The following is a 21,404-nucleotide window of genomic DNA, read 5'->3' on the forward strand; positions in this document are numbered from 1 at the left end:
GAGATGCTTTGAACCTATGTAAATATCTCAGTCTTTGTTCAACTTTTACCCACTAAATTTAGCAAACACTGATATTTCTTGTCTGATGATTGCCAAATGATGATTTTCTAATTCCATTATTCCTGCTAAATTTATTAGTTGCGATCTACTTTAAGCAAGAGTTATCTTTCCCCCCTATTTGGTTATTCATTTAAAAAACATCAGTGTGGACTCACGGCTTCTATATTATTCCATGGGATAGAATCTCTTACTATCATAATTAATTTTGATGCTAAAATTGTCCCATATTTGGCCAGCGGGAGCCCCTTCAAGCTGATTGCTTTGTCCTTTTGAAATTCTCCATCATTCCTTGAGCATTTTCATAGTTTCTAGCACAATAAGGTGTTCCAGGCTTATTTATATATGATGCTTTCACATGTATATTTATTTTTATATCTATATATATTGAAAAAGTTGAATTCACATCAATACTTACAATTCTGATCCAATCACTCAAGTCTTCTTGCTGTTCCCCTTTCTGTATTTTAATGCCCTTCTCCAACAGTGAGAAATCTGGCTCGCCTTACTCTTAACACAGTTTTTCTTTGCGAAGTCTCCCTGTACATGATAAGTCACCTGATTTTGCAGGACCGACTCCGCCCCCTGTTTGGGCTCTGACCCTCACACTGAGCTGACTTCCTAGCTGAATATGGGGGTGCCTATACTCTCCTATGTAGATGGAAGAGTAGAGAGAACCAGTCACTAGAGAGAGATGCACAGATGAGACAGGCACACAGAAAATAATCACAGAAGAAGGACACAGAGAGTACCTTCTGGGTTCCTGGAAGCTTTCCAACTCCTGTTTCTAGCCTTTTGCTAAGATGCAGCTGTATGCCTGCTCGCAGCTTTTGTGAGAAGCTCCTACATCCTTATGATAAATTCTTCCCTTTTGGTTAAGCTACTTCAGGTTGGTTTCTGTTACATGCAAACAGAGGCATATTAAACAAAGGTATATTTATATCTTAAACAAAGGTATATTTATATCCTGGCTTGTTCTACAAAAAATAAAACAAATTGTGGAAATAATCAGGGAAAAGGGAAAATAAAAAATTAGCCCACAGAAAACGCATACCACACGGTACTGTACTGTTGCTTAACATGCGCTGAAATATTAGCTCTAAGATTTCCTGTGATCCAAACAAAGTGTGAAACACTATCCCTTACAAGATTTTATGTCTACAGATTTAAAACAAACCAGCAACTGGAGCATGAATAGATAGACCACTGGAAGAAAACACAGAATCTAGAAGTGAACTCTTCAACAAATGGCCAATAAACGGCAAACTACATAGCCATCTGGAAAAAAAAAAATTTGGATTATACCTCACGCCATATACTGAATCAGGTCCAAGAGGATCAATGTTTAACTGCAAAAGACTGGAAGTCAAAATGTCCATCAATAGAGAACTGGTTAAATAAATTATAGGCATATCCCTGCCATTAAATGTTATGGGGACTGAAAAAAACAGCGAGGAGTTCTGTATATATTGCTATAGACATCTATTCTTGATATACTAAGTTAAAAAAAAGCAAGGTATAGTAAATGTGTATGGCACACTATCACTTTTGTAAATGAGGAATGTCTTGGCTTGTACTGCATAAAGAAATTCTCTAGGAGAATGAGCAAGAAACAGTGGTTACCTGTTTGGAGCATAGGGACAGGTGTGGGGAGAATTGTTTTTACTATATACCTTTTTTATGCTTTCTAATTAATGAACCATACATATATACCTCTTTTTAAAAATTCAAAAAATGGATGAAAATCAGACAAACCTGCTGATGGAGTAGCTCAGCTAGTCTTGACAGACTGAGAGGACTCTAGGAGGGGATGGAAATTTTACCTGCCCACAAATTTCCACTGTAGTGAACCCCAGTGCCTATTCCCACCCTAAGATGCCATCCTTCTCATAAAGGATTATCTCCAGAAAGGCTTTATTTATATTACTGGGGAGGTCTTCTGCCTACAGTTCAATATAAGCGCTGGATATACGTAAGAAAAGTTATTTTTATGGAGGTCCGCCAAGTGCATTCTGACTACTTCCTAATTTTGCCCACGAACATTCTGTTTATGTGAAACGTCTTGCCAATTCCCAGTAAATATATGACCAAAATGTGAGCATCGTAGTGATTGAATATACCAGCCCTGAAGCCAGACCGCCTGGGTTCAAATCTCAGTTGTTCACTTATTAGCAGCTTACTTGCTGGAGGTTATGAATTGTCTTCATCTGTTAAAATGGGGGGCAATCACAGCATCTACTCACAGGGTCCACATAACAATCCAAGCTTAGAACAGCCTGTCCAATAGCAATATATACGAGCCACAGAAGACATTAAACACTTTCTAGCATTTACATTGAAAAAAAAATGAAACCAATAGGTCAAAAATACTATGACTTCAACACGTAATCAATATAATAAATATTGAGATGGTTTACATTCTTTTTTGGTAAAGAACACATACATCTGATTTCCAGCTATCATATCTCGATTAGGTCTAGCCATATTTGAAGGGCTCAGTAGCCACACGGAACTGGCGGCTGCTGTATGGACCAGCGCCGCCCTAGACATGTCTCGCACGTAGCACGTGCTAAGGGCTAACTCTTAGCAAAAGCGTGGCTGCTGCCACCACACGTCGTCTGGAGCAAAGCAATCTATCAGGTGAGTCATCCGGAAGACAGGCCTACATTTGGGGATAAATTAATAGAACTTTCTTTTAGCCAGTCACTTACTGGATCTCTGTATTTTAATTCACAGCTGCAAGATAAACTACACGGCTCCGACCTATGCAAATGAACAACTTACATAAATGGGGCCGCTGCCCCCATCTCATTTTCTGGTTATCCCCGTTCCGGGGTGGGGCTGGGGGGTGGGATTAGTTGTCTCCCCAGATGCGGAGGGCCCTGGACCACTAACGCAGGGGAAAAGCAGGCGCGGGGGACGGTCCTTTAAAAAAGGTGCGGGGGCGGCGAAAGGAAAGCCGAGCCCTGCGCACAACAATTACGACCATGGGGAAGGGCCTCGTTTAGGGGGCAAGGGCCTCGTTTAGGGGGCCGTGGGTGCCAGAAAGGGCAACAATGGAGGCGGACGAATTCCGAGAGCCAGCAGATTCTGCCGACTCAAGCGAGCGTCCGCAACCCCCGCGCGCGGGCCCGGGATGGTGGCGAAGGTGCCGAGCGGCGGGCCGTAGAATGTCCGGATCCCGTCCCGGCTCTGGGCCGCAAACACCGCCTGGGCCTCCGCCGCTCGCGTCCACTGTCTCCCGGCTCCTGAGTGGCTGGGGGGCCGGGATTAACCTTTCACCGCCGCGCTCTGTCCAATCACAGGCTCGCTCTCATGCCGGCGCGGGGCGAGTGGAGCGTGGGGGCGCGGAGGGGGCGGTGCGGGCGCCCGTGGTATTCTCCAAGCCGCTGTGCGCCGTTGCCGCAGGCCGTGCGCGGGCTGCGGGCGAGCAGGGCGCTGCGCAGTCTCCGCAAGCGCCGGCGGGAGGGGTCGCGGCGGAGGCGCGGCGCAGCGCGGCGCAGGCTGCTTCAGGCCCAGGTGAATGGAGTAACCTGACAGCGGGGACGAGGCGACGGCGAGCGGGAGGAAATGGCGGCGGCGGTGGCGGCGCCGGGCGGCACCGGGAGGCCTGGGCTGTGACGCGCGCGCCGGAGCGGGGTCCGATGGTTCTCGAAGGCCCGCGGCGCCCCGTGCTACAGGTGAGGCGGGCTCCCGCGGAGCCGCTTTGTGTCCGGGGCGGGGAGCGGCCCCGCCTGGCCCCGCGCCTGCCTGGGCTCCGAGGCCCGCGTGGGCGCCCGGCCCGGGGCCTGCGGTGGCGAGACTCGCGCGGGCAGATGGCGCGGCCTCGCCTGGTCCCGGGCGGCGCGGCCTGCGGGCCGGGCGTCCACGCCGCCGGGCTTTGCGCCTCCCCGTCCCCAGCGCCCATCCTGAGTCGGTGCTTCCCAGGGACTTTGTGTGGTCGCCCTGGCACCGGACGGGGACGCGGGCGCCTCCGTTCCCGGAGTGGAGCGGGTCCTCGCAGCTCGCTCCCGGCCCGCGGAGAGCGGGGGTTTGACAGGTCCGGTTACGCACACGACGGTGGTACGGAGTCAGCCGCCGCGTCTCGGGAGCATCCTCGGGAGCCTGCTTGGTGGCGGTGGCCGCGCTGGGCCTCCTGGGTGGACACCTTCGAGGGGGCGGGAGGAAAGGAAGCCGGGCCATCCGCGCTGGCAGGAAAGCGCGAGACTTCGGGGCGCGCCCGGCGAGGATTGTTCGTGTTTATTGGCAGGTGACCAGATCTGGGTCCCCAGGGATGGGTGGCCGAGGCCATCTTTAAGCCCCTCCTCTCCGGTGTTTTTGTGCCAGCACGCCTGGACTCTGCAAAGGAGGCTTTCTTGAGGGTTTTCAGTCTTTGGGGAAATCAGTGTATGTTTTAAGTTGGCACGGGCAGATTTTTTGTAGATTTTCCAGAAAAGCGGAGCTGCCCCCTGGCTTTGCCCGCACTACAGAACTAACAGACCACTTAATGTATCTTTAATGGCCTGAAGATTTGCGAAGACTGAGATGAGTGGGGCTCCTTGCTGTAGAGTGTTTAGTCAGTGCTTTTGTGAAGAAAGTCATGCTTACGGGGACACGTTACTTACCCAGATGATAAGTCTATTGTTGTGACTATCACGGTTTAAAAAACATTCATCTGATTAAAGAATATTACTTTGAAGTCTTTGCTTCTTGACGTGCTTTGGTCTTTGACTTTTCTGAATCTTCACAATCCTGATTTTCAGTTGTCTTCGTGTTGCTTCTTTTTCAAATGCAGCACACTCAGTGAATGGAAAAGGGTACAAATTAGGAGTCACTCGGAAAATACTTTTTAAAAATGTGCTTCAATAAAAGGTTAACTCCATTGCAAATATAGTGGCGTAAACATTAAATTTTTGAAATAAAAATACCGATCTTAACCCAGAGCTCCAATAATTTATTAGAGGGTGGATGATGGTACAAGATGCTGATTGAGGCTGCTAGTGAATAGTAATTTTAGTGTTAATATCTTTGGGAACTAGGTTGCTGTAATCAGTTTATTTTGCAAAGTGTTGTCTTTAAAGCTAGCTAGTAGCTATCTGTGGCATATGTATATTATATGTAATATATGCTGTATATACTTACATATATAATTATTTCAAAATTTTATTTTAGGACATAGTTTATAAAACTTTAAAGATTAGAAACACTACAAAGATTGCTTTTAATATGATCTTTATGAACATTTAAATGGCAGTGTTGGTTAATGGATTTACTCAAGGCATCAAAACGCTGTTTTAAGAAAAGATGTGCACATTTAATTTGGGGAGAAAAGACCTTCTTTTCCTGTAGTTATTTTAATAAGGGCTTGTTTTACTTTTTATGCTGTCATCTCATGATTAAAGGTTAAGTTCTGTCTACTGTATTATATATCTGTGGCACCGTGTGTGTGTTGTAAAGTGAGGTGGTTTTGCCATTGCTGAATTTTATTGTCTTGATTTAGAAGACATTTTATTTTGATGTGGCTCATGATTCTTATTTGATAGTGATTTTGTGGTAGTATATAGTGGGTAGTACTTTTGAGTGTAGTGCTGCCTTCAAAGAAGGATGACTTTTATGGCATTGAGAGATTTATTCCCTGCCACTGTCTGATGTGTGAGATGGCTTGTTTCGTTTGAGAAAATAGGTATTTCATCAACATTCTCTCCCTTGTGACCCTAACATCCTGTGGTCATTACTTGTGGCAAAGGAGAGAAGGGAAAACATTTATTCATAAGAACTTCCTCCTTACTGTGTGCCAAGATGTTTCAGGTGCTTTTATATGTGTTCTTACTTAATCCTCACTGTGACCCTGAGACAGACTTAGTATTGTCTTATTTTATGTGCAAGGAAGCTAAGACTCAGAGAGTTATGAATCTAGAAGTGGCAGAGCCAGGATTGAATCATGGTTTGATTTCAAAATCTTTGCATGTGGGCTGTCTTCCTTACGTTGCATTGCTGTTCCAAGTGGATTTTAGGGGAAAAACCTGTGTAACTTGCAGGTAAGTTTTTAGTTAATACTTGTTAAGTGAATGGAACTCTGTCTTAAATGTTCAGGTGACCTTTGGTTATCTGAATAATTAAGATTTTTTTACCTTTGTTGTGGTAAAATATAACAAAATGTACCACTTTAACCATTTTTAAGTGTACAGTTCTGTGGCATTAATTACGTTCACATTGTTTGCCTACCATCACCACCATACATCTCCAGAACTTTTTCATCTTTCTCAACTGAAACTCTGTACCCATTAAACACTAACTCCCCATTCCACCCTCCTCCCAGGCCCAGGCAACCACCATTCTGTTTTCTGTCTGTATGAATCTGCTACTCTTGGAACCTAATTGAAGCAGAATTATACAACATTTGTCCTTTTGTGACTGGCATGTTTCACTTAGCATAGCATCTTCCAGATCCATTCATGTTGTAGCATGTGTCAATATCCTTCCTTTTTAAGGCTGAATGCTGTTTCATTCTATATGCATGCACCACATTTTGCTTATCCATTAATCCCTTGATGGACGCTTGGGTTGCTTGTACTTTTTTGGCCTTGTGAGTGATGTTGTTATGAACATAGTTATACAAATACTTGTTTGAGCCCCAGCTTCCGCTGCTTTGGGGTATACCCGGAAGTGGTCGGATTGTTTCTAGATCATCAGAACACTGGACTCAGAACTTACTGCAGTATGAGTTTTCTCAGGGTTTTTCCAGGTGGTTATACTTCCCTACAAATAGGAACTTTTTGTTAATAGAAGACTTTAATCTTTTTGAGGCCCAGGATTTACTTGTTTTTATGATCTCGGTTCCTTCCAGCGTTTGGCAAGTAACTGAATTCATTCAGCTGATCCATCGTGGAGCCATGTTCTGCTCTGTTGGATGCCAGAGGAAGGTACTGGTCAGGTCCCTGTTTAACTTGTGTAAATAGTAAGTTGGAGTCAAGTGATTTATCCTTGTGCTCTGCATTTTGGACACTCGAGTTCAGCTCATTCTCAAAGCCCGATGGATGTATATGTTTTATTATTTGTCTCCTTTGAGAAAGGATTTGAGATGGTCTTATGATAGACAGATGTTTGAGAGGACAGTGAAAATAGTGGTGAAGGTTGAGGGGTAGAGTGTGGAGGGAATTAGATGAGAAGCTCTGCGCAAGGATAATTAGCGTCTGCATGTCACTGAAGTTTTTTTTTTTTTTACTATTTTATTAGTCAAAGCAAAAGAGGAAACAGGACTAATTATAGTTGGTATTGATTAATGAAAGGAAGTATAGCAGTTAATCAGGAAAAGCAGACTTTTCTCTTGTATGATGAATAAGCATTTGAATTCTTATGTAAAATGACACTAACAATATATGGAGAAAACGTTTTACATTTTATAAATGATGGAGAAATATTTTTCACATGCCGTTTTAGAGAAACTGGATAAAGGCCTCAGGCATAATGGAAAAGCTTTAGTAATGTAGGTATACATGTTCTGGTGATTTGATTCATTAGAGTTTAGTTAATTTCTCTTTCAGACGATGTCCGTCATATATCAGTTGTCTCATTCAGGCTTTTGACAGATGCTGAGTAATCCATTCACAATGTACTCTTTTCTGGATAGTATAGGCAGTCAGGATTTTCCAGATTCTGTCTGCCAGTCTTTAGGAATGTGTGTTGGTCTAAAAAGTAGGATTGCTTGTATGGTGGTATAGCCTTATTTTTGAGGTCCAGCTGATGAAATTGAAATTTTCAGTCATGTAAGAAGGCCTTTGTTAAAATAAATTTTGAGTACAAAATGGCTTTCCTGTTTTCCTAGAATTGTCAGTGAACTGTTGGTTCTCCTTTAATATGCAAATTTGCTATACATTTTAAGTAGGTGGCTAAGAAGATGCCACAAGAAGACATCGTCTGAGGCTGTCAGTAAGACTTACTAGAAATAAGACACGAAAGACTTGAATTTTGGCCTTACTGTTCTGATTTTTGAAGCTCATAGTGACACTAAATGTGCTGTGTTAAGGTTCATGGAATGGTAAGGATTAGTAACGGTAGAATAGAACGGTGCTGGCATGAAGAGGGTGCTCATATTTGTTGAGTGAATAAATTATTTTTATATTAGTTTTTAAAGGACTTAGAAGCTAACAGTTTTATGGAAAATAATATTGCTTGTATATTAAGGCTTTTAAAAAGATCATTACTATTCCGATTTTGGACAAATCATGCTGCCTCATTCTTCATTAGTGACGACTTACTAGGTACTTAGAGACATTGTGGATGGAGAGAAGAATTTCATAGAAGAAAATGGCTATGAAATTGGGAGTTTTCCTGGTATTGTAGGCTTTCTCATTGCTGAAGCTGGCGAACCCTGATAGCTGTTGTGGTTGTTCTTTTTCAGGTGACAGCTCAATGTGTGCAATAAAGTAAGAATTTAGAAAACACATTTGGAAATTCTTTTTTGATTAGAATATGTCAGCAAACCAGTTCAGAATTTTAAAAATAATGTGCTTAAAGAACTCAGATAATGAGAGAAGGATCTCAGTTTAAGAACTGATCTTTGACATGATGTAGAAAGGTTCTTTGATTAAGGAGTTAGATCAGTAACCCTGTTTGAAGGGAAAGAGAAAGGCAGTAGACTTTGAGATATTTTGAGATTTTTTTTTGAGAGGGCGACTTTAACATGCTGAGCCCAGAGCTTCGCGTGGCCCCTCCTCTTGCCCATCCTGCTACGCTGCCATCACTCGTGGGTAGCTCTGATTAGCGGTATTTTAAGCTTTTTCCATTTTGCAGAATTAAATATTAGTATTTTATCAAAGCATTATAAGGATGTTTAAGAGCAAGTCTTTGGTGTCAGGAAGACCAGGGTTCAAATTCTGATTCCTCCAGTTTATAGCTGAGGAGCACAGGGTGTCTGGCACCCTTTCTGAGTCAGCTCCCTCATCTGAAATCCCGTCATAATAATAGTACCTACTTCTTGAGGTTGTGAGGAAAAAATGAGTTTCTTAAACTCTTAACCCAGTTCTATCACATAATCACCATTTCATAAAATTTAGCTGATATTATTTTGCTTCAGATATGTACATTAGGGGAAATTTTGCTCTATTCTTTATGTGATTTGATGATATTGTGATTTCCCCCAGAATTAGGAATATTGAGATGTTATGCTTAGCTTTAAAATGGAAGATGAAAAAGAAAAGAGGGCTTGAGTGCAATATTTCACAGACAAGTATTCTATATGAGGATTGTCTGTATTGGATCAAATGGTTCAGCTACCTTAGTTGGGTCCCTGTAATAGTGACCAGGCATAATAGTGCCTTAAGTATTGCTAAATTTCCCTATATAACTATCATTCTTCTATTATGTATGAATAAATGCATCATCCTTGAATCTATATTTTGAAGCAGCATAAACTTTTTATATATATATATATCATATGTACTTGATATAGTCCAGTGATTCTTATTCTTTGGAGACTCCTGATTTGACAAAAGATATGAATCTTATCCCCAGAAAAATGTGCATGTGCATATTCAGAATTTTATATACAATTATAGGAGGTGCAGGGACCCCTGCTGAGCCCCATCCTTACATGCTGATGTAGGCTATATGAACACAAATAAAGACAAGTAATAGGTTAACCAAGGGTAAAAAAATTTCAGACAATTGAAGCAGACATGATTGGTGGAACGAATGAACAGTGTAAAATAACGAGTGGTTAGGAAACCTGTGTTCTAGTTTGGCTTTGCTTCTAAATAACTAGATATGTTAAGGGCACGTCACCCTGGCCTTTCTAGACTTAGTTTTGGTTTTCTCACTTTTAAAATGAGAACATTTGTAAGGCTCCAGGGTATCTTATAGTCGGTAATCTTTGAAGCACCTGTACAATTCAGGGACTTCTCCATTTCAAGCTGAATCTAAACTACATGTGAGACTTGGGAAAGAGAGGCTGCATTTACTGAGCATTGAGGTTTGTATGTAGTGACTATAAGAAAGTAGGTGATGGAATTGTGAGCTGTTCTGAGCAGGAAAGGTAAGGTGAAAACCATGGGAAGTAAGGCTTGGAAAGTAGGTCAAGTCGGATTGTGCCTTGAAAGGACGGCCAGATCTTTCAGAGACAGTTGAGTCTTTTCATCTTTTATCTCTGCATCTAGTACAGCTTAGTGAATGATTGTGAATGAATGAGAGTCTGATAGGAACTGTTTAAACTCTTGATCTGATCAATATGATGAAGAGCAAGTACCCCACTGAGAGGCCTCTGGTACTATTAAAGAGGAAAAAAGTGTTTGATAGGCACCTTCGTATTTTAATTTTAAAAGCTTATTATATTTTGTACGGGACTTCCCTGGCGTTTCAGTGGTTAAGATTATGCGTTCCAGTGCAGGGGGTGCAGGTTCCATCCCTGGTCGGGGAGCTAAGATCCCACATGCCTCACGTCCAAAAGGCCAAAACATAAAACAGAAGCAATGTTGTAACAAATTCAATAAAGACTTTAAAAGTGGTCCACATTAAAAAAAAAAATCTTAAAAAAAAAAAGCGCTTATTATATTTTGTATATAACACTACCGGGATTACCTACCTTTTTCCAAGGGTCTTGTATATTGTATAGCTAAACATTAAAAAGAAAAAAACCCCTAATTTTAAAATCTTTATTTGTACCTGTTACATATAATAAACTCAAGTAATTTATTTATCTTAGACCAAACATAATTTTGGTGTTCAGAGGAAAATGCAGAATTTTGTTGATTAAAAACATACGAACAAATAATAGAACAACCTATATTAGGCATTTAAATGTAGTATGTACATTCTACTGGAGTTAAGGAAAGCTATAATTTCCAAATGCTATTAGTGCTTAAGAAGAGTAATTCTTTATTGCTTATATAATACATGGACTTTAGTTTCCAACCCTTCTTCAATAAAATATGTGTAATGAAGCATTGTCAAAGGGTGCTTTCTTTTGGGGATAATTTGTAAAAAAAAGTTTTGTTGACATATGACAGAATTCTGAAGGAGAATATTTATTGTTATTATTTAAAATCAATCTTTGTACATCTCTAGCTTTTCTGTTGCTGAACATTAGGAGAATTCCGGGAAGTTTTTTTCCATATGAATTGGGTCCATATTTTGGCCAGGAGTAGGGAAATAAATAATTTTCCTAAGGCCTCTTTAGCATGCACACGCTTATACATGTGGACATGCACGCATGTACCCACACATACATCTACACATGCAAAGCATACACTTATACATACATATATACATGTATGAAATCTGTGTCTTGCCTCAGCAGCAAATGCTCTGGCAAAATGCTTACCTGTGTTTTCTATATTGAGTGAAGAAAAAGTTACATGGTACATTGTAGTTTCTATAATATTAATTTATCTAGTTTATTTCACTATGCCTGAACCTCCTTTATAATAATCTGTCTTAAGGTAGCACTTAATTCATTTCACTAGAGAAAGAAGTCATTATGTAGTTTCTGTGTCAAGCAGTAAATCACGTTTAGTCTTCAGCTAAATGTAATAAAGGTACTGAAAAAAATGGTGAGATATATAGTCTGTTATGGTGTATTTATTGAGCACCTAGACTAGAAAGGCCAAGAGAAATATCCGTAGTCAGGGCTGATTTCAGTTGCTAAGGCTTTATAATTAAAGCAATATTTACTTATATGTGTTTATGCAGATTCAGTTAAAAGTAAAATATTCAGTGGGCATCTGTTAATCTTAAAATGGGTCCATTCTTTTTCAACCCCCTGAGGAGATCAAAAGGAACATATCCAGATACATATTTTGACCGGCAGATCAGTGTAAATAGACACTTCCTTTGAGACCATAGTGTTTTGTGTATTGTGGAAATAAAAATAGGAACCAGACAAAATTTTAAGCAGAATTCTACCTCTCCCATTCATTAGTCAAATGGCCTTGGGCAAGTTATTTCAAATCCCTTTAAAATGGAGATGACAACTTGTCTTAGTGTTGCTTTGTGGATTAAACCAGATAATAGAATATAAGTGCTCAATAAAGGTAAATTTTCTCCCTTTCCTTCTTTACTCTGGGAGCTTTTGATATTTCATACTTGCCATGGTATATGAAGAATTTTTACACATTGTATTAAGGATTGTTTACTTCTCTTTTAAAATAAACTTTAAGTGAAATTAGTTTCAGTTGATATACAGGAAAGTACATATATCGCGGGGGCATACAAAGTGAACGTACCGGTAACCAGTGCCCAGATCAAGGAACAGGTATGACCTGTGTTTTATAAAGTCTTCTCAGTGCCCCCTCCCAGGCACTTCCCTCTCTCCCCTCCAGCCCCCACCAAAAAGAGTAAACACCATTCTGACTTAATTACTTTTCCTTATTTTTAATTTTATGTAGTGAAATTATATGGTAAGGTTTTGTGTTTGGCTTTTTTACTTAATATTTTAAGTGTGTGAGATTCATTCTGTGTTGCATCATTGAGTTATAGCACTTAGTTATGTGATATGTCAGCATTTACTTATCTGTTATATTGTTGATGGAGATTTGGCTTGTTTTCAGCTTTGGCTATTATGAATAGTGCAGTTCTGAACATTCTCGTGCATGTCTTTTGGAGAATATTTGTACATATTTCAGTTGGGCATACACTTAGGAATGGAGTTACTGGGGGGTACATGTATATTCAGCCGTAGCAGACACTTCCAGTGTACAGTGCTGCCAGTAGTGTGTGAAAGTTCTCTAAGCTCCACGTTCTCCCCATTATTTGATGCTGTCTGTCTTCATTTTAGCTCTTCTGATGGGTGTGTGGTAGTAGCTCTTGGTGGTTTAATTTGCATTACTCTAATTGCTGATGAAGTTTATTGACCATTTTGGCATCCTGTGCTTTGAAGACCTTTGCCTGCTCTGTGTTTGCTTGTCTGCCTTTTTCTTATTGCTTTGTAGCAGTTGATTATATATCTCCTGTTCTGGCTTGGCTTTTCACTCTGTTAATCAGTTCACTTTCTAAACAGACGTTCTTAATTTTAACGTAGTCCAGCTTGTTAGTTTCTTTCCTTATAATAAATTTTTGCTCACCCCAAGAACAGGAAAGTATTCTTCTATTTTTTTCTAATAACTTTATTTTACTTTATACATTTAGATATCCAGCTGGCATTGATTTTGTGTATGATGTGAGGCAGGAGTCAAGATACACTTTTTCCAAAAAAAAAACAAAAACAAAAACAAAAACAAAAACACTTTTTCCACCTAGATACATAATTAGCCTAGCTTTTATTTGAAAAGACCATCTTTTTTCCCTACTGTGCTACAGTATTGTTTTTGCCATTAATTAAGTAACCTTATGGGTGTGGGTCTGTTTTTACATTCTGTTCTGTTGCATTGTCTGTTCTTGTGCCAGTACCCATGCTGTTTTAATGAACTGATTTTTATTTATTTATTTATTTATTTATTTATTTATTTATTGGCTATGTTGGGTCTTCGTTTCTGTGCGAGGGCTTTCTCTAGTTGCGGCAAGCGGGTCCACTCTTCATCGCGGTGCGCGGGCCTCTCACTATCGTGGCCTCTCTTGTTGTGGAGCACAGGCTCCAGACGCACAGGCTCAGTAGTTGTGGCTCACGGGCCTAGTTGCTCTGCGGCATGTGGGATCTTCCCAGACCAGGGCTCGAACCCGTGTCCCCTGCATTGGCAGGCAGACTCTCAACCACTGCGCCACCAGGGAAGCCCCAAACTGATTGATTTTTTTTTTTTTAATTTATTTATTTATGGCTGTGTTGGGTCTTCGTTTCTGTGCAAGGGCTTTCTCTAGTTGTGGCAAGCGGAGGCCACTCTTCATCGCGGTGCGCGGGCCTCTCATTATCGTGGCCTCTCTTGTTGCGGAGCACAGGCTTCAGATGTGCAGGCTCAGTAATTGTGGCTCACGGGCCCAGTTGCTCCACGGCATGTGGGATCTTCCCAGACCAGGGCTCGAACCCATGTCCCCTGCATTGGCAGGCAGATTCTCAACCACTGCGCCACCAGGGAAGCCCCTGATTGATTTTTGAATATTAAGCCATCCTTGCATTCCTGTGATAAACCATAGCTGTTCACGATGCATTATCCTTTGTATATATTTCTGAATTCAATTTGTTAATATTTTATTTAGTGTTTTTACGTTTTTTGTTTGAGAGACAGGTCTATAATTTTACTTTCCTGTACTGTACTCAGGTTTTGGTGTCAAGTTCATGCTGGTCTCATGTAAAGAGTTGGGAAGTATTCCTTCTTATTTCTGTCTTCCTGAAGAGCGTGTCTTTGAGATTGGGGTTATTCTTTAAATGTTTTGAAGAATTTACTAGTGAAGACATCTGGGCTTGGAGTATTTCATAATCAGTTTTCAATTCAATTTCTTTAAAAGCTATAGCCTTCTTCACATTTTCTCTTTCTTAGATGTTAATTTTGGTAAATTGTATTTTTCAAGGAATTTGTCCGTATCATCCAAAGTATTCTCCAGAGTAAGATATAATTGATATTAAAACATAACCGGATAAAACTTTGCTCTATGTGGAAAAAATTACAACTTTTTAAGAGTCATTTAATGATTTAATATTAAAAAAAAATACTCTTTGTTGTGGTGTATGGAAGAATAGAAGTGTTTAATGTCACTGAAATTAGGTTTTTTATGTCCTTAGAATTTAGGCACAAGTATGATTTATATGGACAAATTTAGTTCCCTGAAAACTAACAGTTAGTTTCATGAAAATGATATTCAAAAGCTGTTGGTATGTGACATCTGTAATTAGATTGGAAGCTAAATTTTTAATCTTTGGCCAAAGTTCACTCTGGATAAATTTGACTAATGAATTATAATTTAACATATTCTTTGTTGGTCTTGGAAGGATTGTTTCTAAGTGATAGTAAACAAAAATAAGTAGTTAAGGTATGAAACAGTAGTATTTTAAAAACTTTCCGGGAGGTGGGGGGCAATCAATATTCAAATGGCCTCTACCTAAGAGTTGCCTATTAGTGGTGAGACTTGTCAGCCTTTCTTCCATTTATTCAGATAGATCCTGCTTGTGCCTGGTACTCGGATTGGTTCTGGATATATGGATTATGTATATTACATTACTGTCTTTTAACTGATATTGTTAACTTTGTGAAAATGTGACACTGGAGCTGAGACTTGAAGATCGAGGAGCAGATGGCCAGGGGATGGTGTGTGCGAAGGCTCTGGGGTAGGAAAGAGCTTGGTGGAGGGCCTAAGGCCCTGTGACTAGTGGGAGACGGGGGAGTTACCCAGCCCCAGTCAGGGGAAGGGAGAGGCAGGGTCACACACAGGAAGGATTTTAGATTTTATCCTAAGTGCAAGGGGAATTCATTGAAGGTTTTGAGCTGTCTTGCTGTCCTGGTTTGATTCATCACGTTCCTCGTACCCTGAGTCACCTGGAGCTTTACGCTCCATGAGTACTCTACTTTTGATTTTAATCCCTTTGTTTTTTTTCTGGGACTGATGCTTGTCGGTAGTCCTTGGCAAGAGGTTGAGTTTGGCAAATGACAGCTACTTCTTCTGCTCTTAGTGTTGGATACTGTGTCTCTCAGTCACATTGTCTATTTGCCATTCAGACAGTTTACTTACTGAGTAGGCCCCTTGGAGGCTCCAGACTTTATCTTTGCAATCATGTGTAAGCAGATATATATGGGGTATCCTGGTGGCTTTGCTCATGTTCAGACAATGTAGGATTAAAAGCACTAGCTTGCAGGATACGGTAGCCGCCAGTTTTGTCCTTTGGTCCAATGTGGGTACTTGCCTGTTTTTTTAAAGAGGACTCTAACAATTCTGGAAGGTGGGACCAGTTACAGTTTTGGTTCTTGCTCTTCTTCCCATTCTCAGTAGTCCCAGAATTTGTGAACCATGTAGCATACTCTTAATTGACCCTCAAGGAGAGGCTCTGAGAGTCTTTTTGAGCATGGTTCCCGCAGTCTCTCACCTCTTCTCCCCAATATGTGCAATTCCTTTTTCCACAACAAACATCTTACCTATTTTTTTTTAGTGATTTGCATAGTTGACTTAAGCTAATGAGTTAAATGTATGTGTTGTGGATTATGTAGGGGAGAAAGAGGAGCCAAGGGGCTGCCCTCTGTGTAGGTCCCATTATAGAAATGAGGCTGCGAGTGAGAGGTGATGAGGTCATTTGCCCGCAGTCTTAGAGCTAACGGTTCATTCACCACTCTGACTTTGGAGCCTCCTTCCTTTCCTCTCTTATCTGGATTCTTTCTATAATATATGTATATTGGGTTTAATTGTAACATAATTGAGTGAAATAAGAGTTGTTACCTTAGGAGACTGCGTTTATGTTGATGCTGCTTCTCTTTCTTGAAGCATCTCTGGAATTCCTGTAAGAATGGTTGTGTGAGGGGGTGTTTTTTTAATTGTATTTAGCAGTAGCAGATCTTCATCTTTCTTCTTAGATTAATTGAATTTTTGGAATTTTTGGAGAAGTTCCTTTGAGAGCCAAGTGCGGATCTCCAAGTGGAAATGTTCCGTAGGCAGTCGGGGATAGTGGTTTGGAGCTAGAGATGGGGTGACCAGCCATCTTGGTTCTTCCGTGGTTGGACTAGGTGGGTGGGTGGTTCCTGGGACAAGGGATTTCAGTGCAGCAACAGGGACAGCTCCAACCAAACCTGTATTCATAGAGGCAAGGATCGTAACCAGGAAAAGGAATGTCCCCTGTGAAGGAAAGAGTAAAGTTCAGGAGTCTCTTACTTTGTTGTGTTCAGATGTTCTTGTCTATGGGCCTTGATAGAGAGTCATTCTTAGGCTGAGATTAAGTAGGTGACAACCCTTCGTGTATGCTGAGACTAAAAAGGCCCACAGGACGAGATTCTAATCCCTTTAGAGCTGTGTATAAGGCCCTTTATGGTCTCGCCCCTGCTTATCCTACCACTTTCATGGTCTTGCTGTTCTCCTGTGGGACACGGCGCTGCAGCACACAGCTTGTAACCCCCTCAACTCGACTTGCCTGGTTTCTGTTTAAATGCTGCTTCACATGCTGTCTCCTCGTCCCCATGAGGTCCTTTGTTATCTTCTCCCTAACCAGTGCTATTACTACACATTCTTCAAAACTGAGCTCAAGTTCTCACATTCTCCAGAATACAAGTTTGCATTAGGGATGTCTTGCTTAATAAATACATGTTGAATGAATGAACAGATAATTTAAGGGGCAGGAGGTGCAATGAGAGTTTTTTAAGTGGGGAAAACCACTTTAAATATCACTTTTTGTACTACTCATCTGTGGAAGCTGTGGTACACTCGTCGTGGAGTGACAGGGAAAGCAGAGAGCATGAGTGGTTGCACGTGTCTGTGGTGTAGGCTCTGCCTCTCACCCGGAACTTTGATATGTTTGCTTCCTGACTCAGCATTGACTAAGCGTCCATCCATAATCATCGTACGTTTCTTAGGCTCATTTTGTCTCAGAACTGACCTCTCTTTAGTAGTGAAATGTTCGCATTGTAGCATCTTAAAGCAGCTTGACATAGAGAATTGTGGGCCCTTTTCCCTCATGGATGTTTCTTATGTGTTGTAAAAGGTAGAATTGGGTAACATTCTAGCACTTGTTGAACAATATTTTTGAGTGAAGTACAGAAACTTGGAATCAAACATTAACCTTAAAACTCACCTTGAAAGCTAGTGATGTATTAAATATTTACCTTTCTGAAAACAAAATTGCAAAGTGAGGGTCATTATAGGTAACTTGAAGGGCAGGGGCGGGTATCTGTGCCATTTTGATGTGTTGGAATGTTGTCTTTTTAAGAAGCATTCCAAGTAAGTGGGCCATTGGCTGGCAGCCTAGAATTACTTTCTATATGGAGATTTGGGTGGATGGAATTTGTTAAAATGGTATTTGACCTGTATTCAACTTCAATTTTGGACAAATCTCATTTTAGGCATAATTACATTGAAATGTAAATATAATATGTTTATGTTACAGATTTTAGAGAAATGCAGAAATTTGTTTGGTTCATAGAGTAGTGCAGGAAAAGAAGGCTGGTGAATTTGTGGTTTAAGTTATAGAAACGGGGGTAAATTTTACCACATTCAGTGGCTTAAGAAGGGAGTTTTTTTCCCCCAATACTTAAGACAGAGTCATATATCTTTATTGTCTTCATCCTCAGTTTAAGAGTGTGTTTAATTCTGAAAGTAATAAAGTGTTCAAATTGTAGGGGATTTTAAAATGCAGAAAAGTTTTAAGGAGAAAGAAATTACTTATGGTAGTAATCCCAGCCTCAATTTTGGGTGGAATTTTCTTTCCCTCCATTCCTCCCTTCCTCCCTTTCTTCTTTTCTTTAGTTTTTAACTTGAGGACACAATCAGATCTTGCTGTAAATAAAAGATTTTTCATTGAATCCCATAACATAAGCATTTTTGTTTATTATAAACTGTCATCATTTTAATAGCTCAGTTGAACTGTAGTTCATATAAAGTGAGCCATCCATGTTTTACCAAACCATTCCCTCATTCATTGTTAGACATTTAGAGTTTTTTGGGGAGGTGGGAGGGACATTTTTTGCTATTATAAATGGTAATGCTGAAGGGTGCATATCTGAATGTAGTTTGTGTTAATGTTGTAAGCTAGATTTATATGCAAGGATTTCTAATTAATAATGACAGATATGACAAAAGTGAAAATGGAAATATTTCTCTTGTGCTGTGTATTTAACTACCTAAGACTAAAAATTCCAGTGTTTAAATTCTTGAAATTATTATCCCTTTTCTCTTTGGTCTGTCACTCTTTGGTTTGACCTTAGTCTTTTCATAATCTGTATTCACCAAATAATAGTTGATAAATCCTTGAAATATTTATTTTATGTACAATGGGTATTTTGGATATTTCTTATCTTTTTGTTTTCTCTTTTCTTGCATTTTATATTTTCAAAACTTGTCTGATGATGATGATGACGACGACGACGGTTACTTGCCCAGCCGTGTACCATTTCTTTGCCTAAGAAACAGTTCAGTCATGTTTGCAGTGATGTCTGGGGAGCCAAACAGAAGTAGCACGTAGTATTTTTTGGTTTTTGCTTTTAAAGAGAACTAGTGGACACAAAGGTGTTTAATTTTATTTTACATTATATACCATGTTTTGTGATTTAAATTTGTTTGATTTTCATTGTACTGTAAATTCATAATGACTAGGTAGTTTGGAGTTTGTGGTTTTTCAGGTTCATCTGATTAAAAATACTGTATAAAATCTTGTATAGTACTTTAACTTTGTATGAGAATACTTTTTTTATATTGAATCTTAGGATTGATACAACATTTTAGGTTCTTTAAGGAGTCCCTTAAAGTCTTAAGAATTGTATGACAACAGTGGTTGTAGATAGAGATGGTAGTGTGGTTTCTTTAAACTACCGTATATTGAACATTTTCTGTGCAAGCACTTTTGCTCTACCAAGGTTAATATGCGTTTAATTACTTAATCCTCATAATAGGTGCTCTATTTTATAGGCAAGGAAACAACCTTAGAGAGAGGTAGTGGAGTCTGATAAACCTTGGTCTTCCTGACACTGGACTCTGCTAGCATTCAGATTATTTTAAATGAAAGATACTTAAAAGGAAAGAAAGAGAAAGAAAAGACTGCTTTCTCCATCCCCAGTGGCCTTACCCAGTGTCCCTCCCACATCAGAGGGCCTCGGTGAGGAGGGAATGACTATATTCCAAAGTATTAAGAGGTGAGAGCAACGGCTTGACTTAGGAATTAACTTAGAACAGCCGCCTCTCTTTCTCCTCTAACTTTAATTTAGAAAAGGGAGGTTGGTGGGAGTTATTTGTAAATACCTTGGATCCCTCTTGTGTGCAGATTCCTTTTTAGGAACAGGAGGGGGTGTTTGCGCACTTAAGCTCTGTCTTCATTTTTAAAACTGCTCTCTCCAGTGCAGTTGAGCAGTATATTTTAGGATTTCTCTACTGTTTTAAGTTTCAAGAAGTGGATTTTGTTATTTGGCGTGACTACTTTTTGAGAATTGGACTTTTTTTTTTTTTTTAAAGCTAATGTTGGGGAAATATAATTAAAAACAAAATCTCCTCCCAACCCAGAAAATCTCTCCAAAAAAGTAGAAGGGAAGGAAGAATTTTATTGAGTCAGCATTAAACCAGAATGTGATGTGTATCTCAGGCTATCCACTAAAGAGATCGCAAAGACAGAAATCTTATTCTTTTGTATAGCTAAGTGGTTACAACACTTTACACCCATGTTTTCAAGATAAAATTGCTAATTTTCTCATATCTTTATGACTGGTGGTAGGTTTTGCAATTTGGAGTCAGTTGCCAAATTAGGCCATCCTAGGAAACTGGGAGATTGGGCATTATCTTTCTTGGTGATGACATATCTTAAGGAAACATTCCTGAGAAGTGAGACTGGCTAGAGGCTTATTTGGCTTTTATAAAGATTCAAGTACAGCAGAAAAGGACTGAAAAAGAAGTTCTGAAAAAAAAAAAAAAAGGAGGGGAAGGAGTCTCTTTCCTTTATTTTCAAGCGGGAGAATTGAACCGCTTATTTTTAATTTGCCCTCACGTCAGCAACCTGTATTATAAACCTGTTATTTTATATCCATAGCCAAGGATGCTCTTAGCATTTAGGCTTTGGTTGGAGTTAAAATTAATGTCTTGGATCTCCATAGCGTATTTGTTACTGTATTAGAGACTAAAAGTTCTTCAGACGTTTTTTAGTTTTATCTGTTAGCTTCCAGGTGTATATTTGAAAGTGTTTTAATGTCACAATATTGATGTTGTGTGGGTGTGTTCTTTTGTTCACTATGGAACTTCATGGTAGTTGCACATTTTGGGCTTCATGAGAGTAGGAATGAAATCTGGACAGTAATATTTGTAAAGTTAGTAGTATCAGAATCTGTGACACATAATACAATGAATGATTTGGAAGCTTTCTGTTACCAATTTTGAAAATATGCACGAGGAAGCTCTAGATGCCTTTAGACTTCAGACTAGGAGGGTTAGCTGTCTGTTGTTACAAGCCTTTGAAAGAGTACAGCCACATACGGGATTTAGATGCTAATTAGGTTAAGTTTGTTGGTTTATACTAGAACTTGACTGAGCATCTGGTATGTGGCATGTCTTTTTCAGAGTTATCTTAAAGGGACCTATCAAACACGAGTTTTCATGTATGTAATTTAAATCGTAGTCATCAATTAAAATTAGAAAACTTGACCTATTGGCTCCGTAGTATGAACATAAGTTGTCATTGTACTTGGCATGTTAACTTTCTAATTTATCTCTATATAGAATTGTCTAGGGAAGTAAGTTGGATAACTCAACAATAATTTTGTAATAGTGGAGTTGCATTAAATTTTAAAGGATTATCAGCTTATTATTTTGGCTACGGTGTTTCTAGAAAAGAGGTG

At 39.8% G+C, this 21,404-nt stretch overlaps 1 protein-coding gene across 10 annotated transcripts in view; it reads left to right on the plus strand.

Annotated features, from left to right (window-relative positions):
* Nucleotides 1-1,589: 1,589 nt before the first annotated feature.
* DICER1 (dicer 1, ribonuclease III) overlaps nucleotides 1,590-21,404 on the plus strand; it is a 69,376-nt gene continuing 49,561 nt past the window's right edge. For 4 of the 10 annotated variants that reach the window (XM_082384444.1, XM_082384442.1, XM_082384447.1 and 1 more), the window contains exon 1: nucleotides 3,599-3,737. Coding sequence is in view for 1 of the 10 variants with exons in the window: in XM_082384441.1 (XP_082240567.1) it covers nucleotides 3,114-3,737 (624 nt within the window). In the remaining 9 variants the exon portion in view is untranslated. Of the gene's footprint in view, nucleotides 3,738-18,969; nucleotides 19,096-21,404 lie in introns of all 10 variants that reach the window. The other 6 variants (XM_082384445.1, XM_082384449.1, XM_082384446.1 and 3 more) reach the window with 5 other exon arrangements.

Source organism: Balaenoptera borealis (genome assembly GCF_965194805.1).
Source record: "Balaenoptera borealis genome assembly, chromosome: 3".
In the NCBI taxonomy this organism is placed as follows: Eukaryota; Metazoa; Chordata; class Mammalia; order Artiodactyla; family Balaenopteridae; genus Balaenoptera; species Balaenoptera borealis.